Source organism: Xiphophorus maculatus, chromosome 13 (genome assembly GCF_002775205.1).
Source record: "Xiphophorus maculatus strain JP 163 A chromosome 13, X_maculatus-5.0-male, whole genome shotgun sequence".
Taxonomy (NCBI): domain Eukaryota; kingdom Metazoa; phylum Chordata; class Actinopteri; order Cyprinodontiformes; family Poeciliidae; genus Xiphophorus; species Xiphophorus maculatus.
Window position 1 is genome coordinate 10,694,087 of NC_036455.1, and position 14,202 is coordinate 10,708,288.

General features: G+C 36.5%; 2 protein-coding genes across 3 annotated transcripts; one reads left to right on the forward strand and one right to left on the reverse strand.

Annotated features, from left to right (window-relative positions):
• Positions 1-92: 92 nt before the first annotated feature.
• LOC106699780 (angiopoietin-related protein 7-like) lies at positions 93-8,369 on the reverse strand. Its single transcript, XM_014470882.2, has 6 exons — positions 7,166-8,369; positions 3,803-4,034; positions 2,461-2,595; positions 2,080-2,296; positions 1,733-1,928; positions 93-849 (listed from the first exon to the last, which is right to left on the reverse strand). Exons 1-6 carry the CDS (start codon positions 7,769-7,771, stop codon positions 706-708), a joined length of 1,530 nt encoding a protein of 509 aa, XP_014326368.1. The 5' UTR covers positions 7,772-8,369; the 3' UTR covers positions 93-705.
• Positions 8,370-10,688: 2,319 nt separating this feature from the next.
• Positions 10,689-12,465, forward strand: LOC102229500 (pro-opiomelanocortin-like). 2 transcript variants are annotated; one of them, XM_005804734.2, is made up of 3 exons: positions 10,689-10,729; positions 10,933-11,060; positions 11,867-12,465. In XM_005804734.2, the coding sequence occupies exons 2-3, from the start codon at positions 10,944-10,946 to the stop codon at positions 12,377-12,379; spliced, it is 630 nt and encodes a 209-aa protein (XP_005804791.1). In that variant the 5' UTR covers positions 10,689-10,729; positions 10,933-10,943; the 3' UTR covers positions 12,380-12,465. The 2 variants fall into 2 exon arrangements, with proteins under 2 accessions (XP_005804791.1, XP_023200213.1); XM_023344445.1 differs by having other exon boundaries at positions 10,701-10,729; positions 10,930-11,060.
• The last annotated feature ends 1,737 nt before the right edge of the window (positions 12,466-14,202 follow it).

Consider the following 14,202-nt stretch of genomic DNA (forward strand, 5'->3'; position numbering starts at 1 on the left):
TATGTATTTTGTCTGATTATACAACTAAAGGCATGCCGTTGAGTTGGCTACAGTAAGTTCAGAGTTGGTACTTAAGGAAAATGAGACAAGTTGATCAATTGGGGGAAAAAAACATATATTTTAATTGAACTGTTTAAACTTCAATTATTCAGTATTATCAGGTTGGTGTGTGGCAGTGGTGTATTTCAAGCATCATGCACAGAAATTCTTCAATTTATTCAACAGAAGTCAAAATGTATCTGCTAAGCTTAAACTTTACACCCTACCTCAATAATAATAAAAAAAACTTAATGTACTTTACAAATTCATAACTGTGTCTGATCTGTTCATTAAACTGCAGCCAGGTAAGAAGTTAGGTAACAAAAAGTATACATTCATAGTCTAAATCTTGGCAGTTATTGTTTAAGCAGTGAAGCCACTGTAATTAAATAATACTGGTTATTGGCATGGAAATTAAAATAAACAGGTAAGCATCTCTCCATAAAACCAACATGGGTCATTTAGAAAACCCGTCTACGAAATGAAACCTCGAACGGTTAGATACTTATTTAATTTAGAACAGACGGCCCCCTGTAAATTTGAAGAAATGAATTTTAAAGGAAAAATCAAGCATGCCAAGGGATTATTTTTAGCAGTAATAATATATTGGCAGTGTCAGTACATTTGGCAGTTTTCTTAAAAACCAGCAATGAAAATGCCCTGTCACTATGGCGACAGACTTCTGAAACTTTGCGGCCGAATCATCATGGTGACCCCCTTCAGAGAGTAGAAGTCTGAATCCTTCCAGGAAAACCAGACGATGCCATCTGGCCCCAGCAAGTTGTGGGCCCTCAAAGAGTACCGGCCGCCCTAACGGAGACAACACATTTTTTCACAGTCATGCTTATGTACCTTGAATAGTAAAAAATAACTTTTTTGAGAAAACGATTATGTGTAATTAAAATTCAACATTTTCCCTCCTCTGGTGGAATACATACAGTTTACCTTGTAAAATTCATCTAAAAAACATACGGTGGCTGCATGAATGTGAACATTTTTAAACTAACGTTTTGTTGAAACACCTTTTGATTAAATTTAAGCCTTCCAAGTTTTTGCCAGAAATCTGTCAGCATGGTGCATCTAGATTTGGCAATATTAGTCCACCTTGTAAAAGATCTCCAATAGAGATCTCTCATCCTCAGATTTTCTGATGGGTTGAGTTAGCCAATTAAGGTCATACCAAATTTACATCAATTTTAGAGCAATACCATGTTTTTGTAGCGTCACTGTCCTCCATATTCTCTCCAAAAGTTGAAAACTCTCACGAGTGTCTCATGTTACATCCATTCTTGCGAAGTTTTTTTGTTTTCTTCACCTGACTGCTACCTTTAAACAGTCTGGTGCTTTAAATCTTCTGTAACATCTTTCAGAGCTACGGCTTTAGCTAAAGGATGCAAATTAGCAAAAGTATTATTGAATACCTATAAACCCATATAACCCATGTTATATATTCCTATATAACAGATTTAAACCCCAAAACACTAAATATTAAAACTTATAACGTGCTTCAGTCAGTTTAAGGATTTGCATGCCATTTGCAAAATAGCAGATTTATTATGTTTTACTTTTTGTCCTTTTATTCAGGTCCTAGAAATTTCTGCTGTATCTTTTGGTCAGAGTTACAAATGCTTCCATCTACAGTTAACACAGACTATGGTGAGTTAACTCTGTTAAGTGTTGGTCTGGCATATACCTTGTAGTAAACTCCATTGAGGTTGGTGTAGAAACATTGGTGGAACCACCAGCCGGCGTGACTGATCTCAGCACAGATGTTCCCCGTGTCTGGTGTGCTGAAACCGTGTTGGTCGTGATACCAGCCGAAGGAATCCTCCACTGTTCCACTGAAACCAGAAACATGAAGGCGATACTGGTTTTCTTCATCGTCTATCCTGTAGAAGGAGGACAAGTAGACAACATTTTAACCCATTTAATACGAATTATCGTCTAATGGATGACATTAAGCAAAATGCTTCAACACATCACTGGTACTGCAACTTTAAGGCTTTACTTTTGTTGTCTTTGTTTACAGTCTGTCTGTACCTGAAAGACTGATACAGGGCGTGCCTGTGGGCGTGACTCCAGTCCTGCATGTCAATGCGAAGGCTGTAGTGACCCTGGTTGGACAGCAGGTGAACATGATGGTTGCCCAGCCAATGTTCTCCTCGTGCTTCACCAAAACCATCTCGGTATTCGGCCCAGCCACGATTAAAACTGACTGAGCCGTCACGCCTGTGCTGAAATACAGTCCAGCCTCCACCTGGTACACACATGTAAATACATGAGTACTACACACACCCCACTTTAGAGAATCAGTGCAGAGTTGTGTGCAAACAGGAGGGCTGTTATTATATTAGGTTGTTACATGAAAAAAATGCATAGCTTGGTTTTTAAAAGTTTTCTTATAGCTTATGGGTTTCTTACCATCTGTCTCCATGTCACAGTAAACAGGAAAAGTGGTGCCTGGTGACATAACAATGGTGTAAACTCCTGAACGACGCACACCATTGTGATACAGAGATGTACAGTCTGATGGACAGAAAGACAGGTACTGTCCACCTGAGGGAGACAGAGACAAAGAAACACACACTGTCTAAAAACAACGAGCCGCATACAATGCCTTGCAAAAGCTTCAAACTTTTCACATCTTGTGATTTTAAGAGCACAAAATTCTGACTGTTTTACAGAGTATATCTGTGAATTAGAACACAATGAATTTTCATTTTTTATGTTCTTCTTTTACAAATAAATATCTAAGAAGTATAGTGTATCTTCTGTTCAGCCCTCTTTAGTCTAATATGCTTGAATAAAATCCACAAATCAACTGTTCTGTGAAGGACTCAGATATGTTGGACAACCTTAGTGAACAAACAGCATCATGAAGTTCCAGAAACACATCAGACAATTCAGAAATAAAGATGAGGAGATGTTTAAAGCAGAGTTAGCTGTAGAACAATATTCTGAACTTTTAACATCTTGTGGTGCAACTTTTCATCCATCATCTGAAAATACAAATACTATGGCAAGATGTGGCCGCTCACCCTAACTGACAGATCAAGCAGGAAAAAACATGAGTTAGAGAAACACTGCAGAAGTCCTTAGGAACTCTGGAGGAGCTGCAGACATTCACAGCTCAGGTAAAACAATGCATTGATATGACACTCATGCAGTCCACAACTCTATAAGTCTTTGTAGAAGAACAAAATTAAAAAAATTACTTAAAGAAGCTGACATACTCAAAGGTTTCTAGTTGTAATGTGTTGAAATGTGAAAGGAATATATTTTCTAAAGTAGATGAAGAGAATGATTCTTTCACTTTTTCTGAGTGGATTTAATGGTTACAAATGCATTAAAAACTCCAATCCAATACCTTTTTCAAATAACGTCTGATTTGAAACTTCCAATTTGAAACTTGCTCTCGGTAACCAGACACTTTCTGGTCTAGGAAAGTTTGTCTATTCCAGTGTAAAAATAAGACTGCAATTGAAAGTTTCAAATCCAAATCAGAAGATTAAAACATGGAAATACCTTGAGCTTGCATTAGATAATTTCCAAGAACTTAAAATGTGCAGCACTCAGAATTCAAAGCATGGAAAAAAAGAAAGGGGTCCGACAAAATATTAAACCTGGAGTTTGTTTAATAGGTAAGATTCTTACATAGCAAAGCAGGCATTAACTCTACTGTTTGTTGTATTTTTATTTATTTATATTTTTGTGAACCAGTAAAGTTGCATGCAGCTCCCAACTCACCACAATGCATGTGTACCTGGTGCCAGTGTGTTTCTCATGCTGAGAGGCGGCGTGGCCTTGATCACATTGATTGTGCAGCTGCTGCGACTCATGTGCTGCATGGTGGCTGACAGGTTGCGAAGCTGCGCCTGCAGCTCATACAGCAGCGCTGCGTGCACTTGGAGCAGCGTGTCGGCCTCTGCGTGGCGCAGCTCCAAGAAATGCAAGCGATGGCCCACGGTTGAGTTCCATCTGACGCTGTCTTCACCCTGTGGGACACAGGCAGGAAAACTCTGCTTGGGTCATATAAACTCAGTGATGTCTCTGAAATCCCATTTTTGAAGTTACAACACTGCAACTCTTATAAAGTTATTTATACAGATGGATAAGCCAGAATACACCAGGTAGATTTAGATTTCTAAACATTTTCATTCAGCCAAAAAGTTTGGGAATGAGATCACAAAAGATGAATAAACATTAAGACAAATGATTGTCATTAAAGAAATATAAATTTTTATATACATTTTATTAAACAATGGCCATTAAATATATTTTACCATACTCTGGAGTCAATTTAAGGATGCTTATTGTCATAACAGCCATAAAGCCAGAGGTGGCTAATACTGGGAAAACAAATGCTCTTCTTTTTGCTCTTGTTCCACTCCTATTTGTGAGCAAAAGCATTGTGTTGTGAATCAGGGGAAACAGAAGAAGGTGTTGGAAGAAATATGTTATTTGCATTAATAACAGCAATACTTGTGCCCTGAAGAGCCCACCAAATATTATATCCAGGCAGACTTGATCGATTGCAATGTTCCCAAAACTAACATTTTATTGACTGCAATACACTGGGCAGCTCTAAACCAAATACTTTCAATTCCTGCACAGCTTTGATAATATATATCTTTGGAGATATTTAGCTTAGTTCTTTACCATTACCCTGGATTTAGCTCCATTCACTGCAGATGTAGTTGGGACTCTGATTGGGCCACTTCAAAACATTATTACATTATCTTTACTTACAGTGAGAACAAACAGTTGTTAAAATCAAGATTCCTCAAAACTCAAAGGGTATGAAGAAGTTTTGGGCTTATCTTCAAGGCTTACCTGCCAGTTTTTACTTTAAGTAAAAATGGCTCTTTTAACTCAAAGTCTTAGATTTTCTGTGTATTTTTATCTTTCTTGTTTCTTTGAATTTTTTCTCTTTAAAACTTTTGTTGAACACCGATGGTATAGAATGCCTTCTTTTAAACAGAAAGGATGCTGTCCTATAAGATGTACCATATTGATAGTGCATTAAAATGTATACACCCTTACATTTTCCATTTTTGTCCCTTTAGTTCAAAACCTTTTCATGCAGTTTCACTGAATTGACTTTAAATGATCTCTAAATTAAAATAGAAAAAACACTATTTTTATTTGTCTGCAAATATTCTGAATATTGAATTTTATTCAGTAAATGGCTCTATCTCTCAGCTATTGCAACAAATTCCTCATGTATTTTTTCTTCGGGATCTAACATAGTAAAATGAAATTAAAAGTTGTTGAATCATAAAACTTTCCTTGCATGCTTCAGACTTGCAAACGTGACGTAAACGATTGGGAGCGCATTGACAGTACAGCCGGAAAGGATCCTCTAAGTGTCAGGCAGACTCTTAAGGATATAAGTGCCCTGACCAAAAGGTCTCCAGATAATCCTGTTAGCATTCAGGGTTAAGGAGGACTTAAAGGGTGTGAAGACAGGGAGATAAAGTTAGACAGGGAGATAAGCAAAAGGACTAGAAAAACAAAGATAGCAAAAGAAAGATGCTGTGTTGTACATATTTTTTACATATTTTGACAAAAGTAACAAATATTAATTCACTTCTACTAATCTGTACTTCCTAATTTACCTTTCTTTCCTTTTGTTCACCCATATACTGGATGTTTGGATAAATAAGAGTTGAAATTCCTGTTCAGACAACAAGATGTAACAACATCATATCGCTAGGCTCGTGTTTACTGTAGATTATTGTCCACTTGAATCATCTAACATCACCTTAACGATCTCTGTTATCTCCTTACCCTTTGCCCTAACATTTCAGCAGTGAAAGAAATATTTGAAATTGTGACATTTTGAATGAAGGCATTCCATAGAATAGGTTGCTTGAATTGTAGTTGTGCAGTTTTTCCTCCATTTTGCCAAACCTTTGCCAAAAATTAGGATGTTTTTAGCAAGACTTGAGGCAGAAACGTCATCACTTTAGAGAGAGACACGCTGCATCACAGCTAAAAGATTCATATAGAGAGAATATTAATCGTAAATTATGAGTATTATATATAGCTCTGGTTAAATACTAACATAACCTCAACAGAGGTATAAATGTCATTAAATTGAAGCTTTGATGCATTTGTTTAAACTGATATTTTTCTAGGGTGACATATGAATACAAAATACAACTTGAACATTTTTTTAAAAATAAATCTGAATTTGCCATGGGCTATGTGTGGTTGTTAGCAATGTTGCCTTGCAGTAAGAAGATCCTGGGTATAAATCCCAACTGGGGTCTTTTGGCATGAAGTTTGGATTCTCTTCCTACTACTCCGCCTTCCTCTCACAGTTCAAAAATATGACTGATAAGTTCATTTGGTCTCTCAAAATGTGCATGAATTCAAAATGTGTTTGTACATCATTGTATTTCCTACATGTCTCCGTGATGCCCTGTGTTGGCATAGCAACTTGTTTAAGGTGTACCCAAAAATAACCACTGGAGATCTGCACCAACCCCATGTCCCTGCAAAAAAAAATGTGTATAGAGAAAGGATAGGTGGGCTTACAGGGTCACACTGTGGAGTTTTATTATATTAGACACATGGGCAGTTGCCCAGGGCAGCATTGGAGAGGATTAGGAGGAAGAATATGTGCATAAGTAATAGATCTGAAATAAAATAAACTTTTGGTTGAAACTTGAGCAGATTTTTCACCCTTTTCTTCATGTGCAGTATAGGGAGTTGGCGCCCCCTGCTGGCTGCTCAGAACACGGACATTGTATGTGCTTTAGATGATTACACGACAGGCCTTGATGTTCATGTCCAATTTTTGGGAATTTTTAAAAAGATTTTATTGTGTATTCGTTCATTCCACTGAATGATGCAGCCACAATCAGGACTCTGTGTAAACCATTTACCAGCCCAAAGCACGAAGGCTGGTTTGGTCACCATATTGCATCCTTTATCAAGACTGAAAGTAGCCTCCCATGGCCTAGTTCCATTCTGTCAACAAATCTACTGACAGGGGCTGTGCTATTTCTAAAAGGTTGGCATCATGTCTGGTACCCAAAACCTTTATTTTGTTTTTGGAATCTCTTCTACTTGGAATCAGCTATAAGTAGCCAAAAATGGCAAGTTTCATTAAGTTTACCTGCATCTCCAGGGCCTTGACTCGATGCCGGTGGTTCCTCACCTCCTCCTGCAGCTCAGACATTGTCTCCCTCAGCTCCTCAAGCTGCTGCTTTCTGTTTTGGTTCTCTTGAAGCCAGAATGAAATCTCATCTGTGCAGCGAAACATGTCCGGACAGCGTTTTTCTGTCATTCCCACACGAGGCAGAGTTGCCATCAGGCGACACTGTCCATTAGGCATCAGCTGGCTGCTGTACTCTCCACAATGTGTCTGGTTGAAAGTTTGGTTAGTGCTACTGTCCACACCACCTGCACTGTCGATCTGTATGACTGTTGGGGCATCAGGATTCAGGTCAGAAAACGCTTCTAGGATTGAGGCAGACGGGTGCCAGTCAGCATCTTCATAGGTGCCCTGGTTTAAGTCAGGTACATTCCAGTTTGACTCCATCTGCATGTCAGGTAAATCCCTTGGTTTCCGGGTGTTCTTGTCAAAAATATTTTCCTTGGACTCTTGTGCATCCTGCAGTTCAACTTTAGAGTGTTCACTTAAGTCCACAAAGTCAGCACTGGCATAATGGAAACACCAGCCCGTGAGTAAAAATGTCCACAGCACTGGTTCTAACTTCATGTTGAAAATTTAGCAAGTTGCCCTCTCTGGCTGCTGTTGACTTTACTCCATTGTAAATCCAATTCACCGGTGTACTCAGTTCCAGGATGAACATCAGGAGGCAACATTGTAGGAGCAGAATGACGTCTTGTGTGGTTCCACATTCAGAAGCTGGTAACCTTTACCTTGAGTTGATAAAATTCTCATGATATTTACTAAATCTTTTTGGATAGTCTGCGGCTGAAAATTATTTTCAAAAACAGATGAAGCAAAAGATTCTACTGTCTATGCTCAGCAATAGCCTGACTGTAAGAAGTCTGTAAAAACAACAAAAAACAATCCATTGCTCTCTTTTTGCTGCCTCAAATATGACTTTGCCAATGTGTTTGTGGAATCAAATAGTTTCAGGCCTTATTGTCAATGTTATGGTCACTTTTAGCTTTAATGCAATTAAAAAGCAGGTTTTAGACTAGCCAACCCTGTGATTAAAAGGTAACTTCCCAAATACATATCTAATTAATGCAGTTTTCTGTCAGATGCATCACTATAAATATTTAATTTAAAGGAAAAAGTCTGAAAAGGGGAAATTAGCTTTGAGAAGGACAGTCCTACCTGTGGCCATGTCTCAGTCCTGACTTCAACTCAGTAGAACAGCACCTACACAGCTACACTGTAAGACCGTGTGTGTATATGTCTGTGTGCATGTGTAGGTGTGTGTGGGTGTGTTCAGCACCGGGTATGACATCTTATCCTGATAATCTGATAAGAAGATTGGAAGCCATTTCCCTTAAAGGTAATAAATTACAAGGAGGATCAGAGTAACCTGACTACAAATTAGACTAAAAACATTACAGAAGATAAAGAACCATATAAATACTGCACATATAGTCTGTATTTTCATAAAATAATCATTTTAATTGTTAGATATTATTATGTTGTTTTGTTTTTACTTTAGTGTTGTCCTCCATTTAACTTCAGGCTTGCACATTTGCTAAGTTTGAGTGTTCAGTTTCCCATTACTGTTTTAATGTATTTGTTGTTTCAATACATTTTTTTGACATTTGCTCCTCTATTTTCCCTGAAGCACTTAGATTTAACCTGAGCTGTGCAGTACAAACTACTCTACTTTGCAACACCTTAAAAACTATCACAATACATGCGTCAGTCCCCTCCATAATAATCATTTTATTTTTTTATTGCAACAGCATATTTTCCATAATTGTTTTCAATCCAATCATTTATTAGACTGCTTCATTCATTTGCTAAGATTTTTTTAGTTTTTAATAAAATGACTGTACCATAATTCCATAATTCCTAAAAAAGTTCATTTAAATTTGGACTTCACAATTTTGATTAGAGTTTTAATTGGATGCATTGTAGGAACGCAATTTAGAAATGACAACAACAACATAACGATGTGCAGAGAGGCCCACTTCTCTTACATGTTCTTCACAATGGGAAAGACAAGAGAACATGCCATTGAATTAGAGCAGTCACATGTTGCTGTTCTTAAGCCAAGAAATATCTACCGGAAAAAACGTTACTTCAAAGGCAAAATGTGAAAAGCTTAAAATAGCTGGATTTGCAAGCAGCTTGGAACCCAAAGTAATCTTTACCCCCAAAAAACATGAGCAAAAAGGGCTGCCAAAGATTGTGAAGGATGCTATCTTACTTATTTATTAATTGTGTGATTTGAGTGTTCATGTTTTTAGTAGACCTGGAGGTAATTCTAAATATAATAGTCCCATAATTCTGTGTTGAAATTCATAATTTTATTTCCATAGAATAACAGTGTTCAAATGCACTGTAATATGTTTTATTTTTGTGTCAACTTTTCCGATGTCCTTTTTTTATAACTGAAACATTTATCTGTTAGAGTATCAAACCTGCACAACAAATCCTATTTTACGCTATAATTTTCTGTAACTTTGAGATTTATAACATATTTTTGAGATTAATTGAACATGACTACAATTATTAAAGAGCAAATGATGAAAACCGAAGCAAATTGATGTCTGTATTTCCTCCCTGAACATGGTGCCCCGTATATGGACTGAACTAAGTGGAGTCCCAAGGTCAAAGCTGCACTAAAGGGTTTATATTTAGCTGCCTGCCTCCTGAAGAAGCTTGTGTTGCTCCATTAGAGAAAGAAAAACAACCCTGAAACTTTTTAATGGCCTCTGACCTGAAGTAAAGCTTTTATTTCTGTCAGCTAAAGTGTCTTGAGATGCAAAACAAAAAGTATTAGACTTTTACTTACTTAAAGATTGAAGCAAATGAATGTGGTAATATTAGCCATCAAGAAGGACCTTTTTTTCTGTCACAGCTTTATATTTTCAGCTTTGGGAAACTATTTAATAGAGCTGATGATACAACACCTGACCAATTTTCATCTTGATAAAAATAGGTGCAAATGGAGATAATCTTTAGATTCTTTCAGTCTTGATCAAAAGGTGAACAGGATGGCCAACACTTTTTAATACTTTCAAATGTGCCATTTTGTAAATTTTAAATGCATTAAATAATAAATGTGTTCCAAAAGAACAACAGCTGTCAAGATAAATTAGAACTACATTGTGTCTGAAAAATCTGTAACATACCAATGAAAATGATTATGATTTTAAAATATTTTTTAAATTCAAAATATTAATATTTACATAATATTTGACATTTTTGTATTCCTAAAAGCCTTTTTTTCTTTTCCTGGTAGATATCAGGTAGATAATGAGGATGGTGATGTGTGGATGTAGGTGGAAAATGTGGAGGGCCCTTAATTGGTTGTTTACTTTTGCAGAGTAATCTATATTTACAGACCTCTTGAACAAAATCATAGAGGGTCGCAGTGACGTCAGTTTGTTTGTGCGTAATGTTTGAGTGTCCTTGGCTGAAAGGGTATAAAGTCAATCGATCAGTCAGAAGTAAACAAGAGGAAAGAGAAATCTTTGACGGAAGTAAGAGCAGAAAGACCAAGGAGAAAAGGTGATTATTATTATTATTATTATTATTATTATTATTATTATTATTATTATTTCTTTACAGTAGAAATACATATTTTAGAATATAAAACATTAAATAGCTTAGATGGCAGTTGTTTTATTTAAGTCTAAACATTTGTATTCTGTAAATGTTAATGGTGAACTTCTCTCATAATGAGAAGCTTTTATGTTGTTTATCTCCAGCAGAAATCAGAAGAATGCATCCTGTGTTGCTATTGGTGGTTGCAGTGACGGTGGGCGGGGCCAGAACGACGTTCAGTCGCTGTTGGGAGCGCCGGAGCTGCCAGGAGCTCATCTCTGAGAGCAGCATGACGGTAAATACAATCAGACACATTTGGCTTCATGACAGTCAGTTTGGGTATAATGTCACATTTTTAAAAAATTGATCAAATCCATTTCCATTAGTAATATTATCATCATATAAAGCATTAAATTGATTACTAACATTATTTAATAAAGCAAAACTTCTTAATTTTTAGAGATTAAAGATAGATAAAAACTTATACAATCAGAATGGTAAAGCAAAGTATCTAATCTTGACAGAAGTTTGATATTTTAACAGCCAGAGGCAGAACGTTGTGACAAACATGTGAAATCTGTGACATCAAAGAATATCACAGATGTGACAAGATGAAACTATTTTCCTGTTAACATCAAATATACTCTGCTGAGGTTTCCTTTGCACACTGAAGTAGTTTTAACATGAAGCTATTTTACAGGATAAGAGCATTTCCAACATTCAACTGTGAACCTTATAGAGATGGATTGTTCCAAATAAAGAAAATAAAGTGGGTAATCTGTATTATTGTTGTGAGAGACAGACACAATGTTTTGAGAAATATGTTTAATTGGTTGCTGAATAATTGTTCAAATTGCCTTAAGAATAAAAAGTTATTTTGGTAGTTGGGTGATGTTTGTTCTGGTTGTTTGGATATTATTTGTAGGGATCCTCAAGGGTTTGTACTGGGTCCCAAACTTTATCTAATTTATGTAATTGACAATACATTCATGAATAGCAAGTGGAGATAGCAAGTTCCAGTCATTAAAATTTAAAATATGTTGGTTTTTTTTTTTTTTTTTTTTTTTCTCACAATTTCCCAAATGTTTGCTCATCCTGCAGGAGTGTTTCCAGCTTTGTGGACTTGACCCTCATGAGATGACCTCCATTCTTAGCAGTGTTCACCTTCAGCGTCCTCCTTCATCCATCTTTCTTTCTCCTTCACCCTCTTCCTCCTCCTCTCAAGCCAAACGTTCCTACTCCATGGAGCATTTCCGTTGGGGGAAGCCTCTTGGGAGAAAGCGTCATCCAGTGGAAATCCCTGCAGGCGAAAAGGTAGATGGGGACTCAGCTGAGATTTTCCCTGGAGAGCTGAGGTGGTGGGAGCTTTCCAGGGAAAAAATGACAGCTGAGGATGAGGAGAGACAAGAGGAAGCAGAGGAGGTCTCCAATGAGCAGCATGATAAAAAAGACATCCCGTACAAGATGAAGCACTTCCGCTGGAGCGGCCCTGTGGCGGGCAAACGCTACGGGGGCTTCATGAAGAGCTGGCAGGAGCACAGCAAGAGGCCGCTCATCACACTCTTCAGAAACGTCATCAACAAAGACGGAGAGGAGGAGAAGACAGCAAAATGAGGAAGAAGGGAGGAAATGGAAATTAACCAGAGGGGAAAATGATCAAAATACAGAATATTATTACATTTATCTTACAACTAAATATGTAATAAATACTTTACAGTCTTTTCTAAAGAAAGAAAAATCTTATTTAACCACATTCATAGTTTGTTTTGTGTATGTCAGAAAATACACATTGTTGACACTGAAACTGTTTATTTCTTTATCTGTAGATATAAAAATAACACAAAAGCACAGAAAAAAGAGTTAAAACATATAAAACAGGTTTGTGGTGAGTATTTTATTAAAAAAACATAGTTATTGATGGTCTTACTTAGAGTATCAGTACTGTAACTTATTTTTTAATTGGTGGAAGTGTTTCTCATGAACAAGGAGCTCAAAAGAGACAATAACACCGGTTATGGTTTTGGACAGACAGCATACAGATACAGACGATAGAGAGAATTATCATGTTAGATATAGAAGGTTTTCTTTCAAATCCATATTTCTCTGCCCTGTTTTAAAGCGGAAATTGTAATTTATATGTCTAAAATCTTTAAAAACAACCGCATCTTTAAAAACAACTATCATGGCCACATGAGGGCAGTAGTAACACATGACCTGCACACTTCTGAATCTTAATTTTATGGACTTAAAGTTGGGCATGAACTACAGGGCAGTAACACTAAGTTATTAATACAAATAAAAGCTGAAAATATAAATGACTGTTTAATTAATTTTCAGTTGTCTTACTTCAGCTCCACTCATTCATATATTGTCAATGTTAAAGAAATGTTGGATGATAAAAGAAAGAGGAGGCTGAAGATGAGTCATGGTGATATTTAAATTTTCACTTCATGAAATTATTGTGGATGTCATGAAAAGTATAAAGAGTGCTGCAAGCAAAACACATGTGGTATGCGAGTTTTTTCCTCTCCTTTTAGAAGTGCACATCCATAAGCCGCTGAAAATGATTATGAACAAAGACTCATTATAATAAGCAGAAAGGTCAAATAAGTAGAAAGGTCTCAAAAAGATAAGACTGAGATAAAAAAAAAAACTGGTACATGAAACTCATGCAAATGTTTTACTCTTCTCTTGTCAATTAGTTACCATGACAACTGACAGGCATCACTGATGAACCATAGCATCGAGTCGGTTTCAGGATTACCAGACCTTTTTAAATATACTTTTTTAGACTCTACAGGAAATGGAGAGGAGAGCGAAGAGGAAGAAATGCTGCTGAAAGACATGCTGCAGTTTATTTTTGTTGGTACATTTCTGAGAACAGGTCAAGTTTTGTTCTCAAAAATAAATCTCACACAAAATCCCCCTCCATCAGTCAGAACAGAAACTGAACTGTAGCTGCATCAGTTCACTCAAGACATCCTTCCTCACCCACCCACACACACACACACTCAGCATAACAGTTCAGTTTTAAGAATATTTAAAAAAAAGAATTTCTATTGATATGAGAAGAAAACAATTTTGCACTCAAATATTTATTTCTAGGTTGCTGTAACTAAAATGTCAAAGTTGACTCTTCATATTTGGTGAAGAATTTGGAAGTGAACACATGTCTGTGTTTAATAATATTTCACCTTATAAAATGATCTTCTGACTTGCAAATCTTCATATTTCCAAGACTATGGAAATATGGATTTGGGTTCTCTCATATCAGAGAACCCATAATTTGACTTGTCAGGAAGAGTTAAAATATAAGATAAAATGATATGCTCACATAAACTGTACTATAATATCAAAAATCCAGGCAAAACTAAACTGAACATATGACTAAACACAAAACATTTAACCATATGACCTGAAATCATTTGGCACATAAT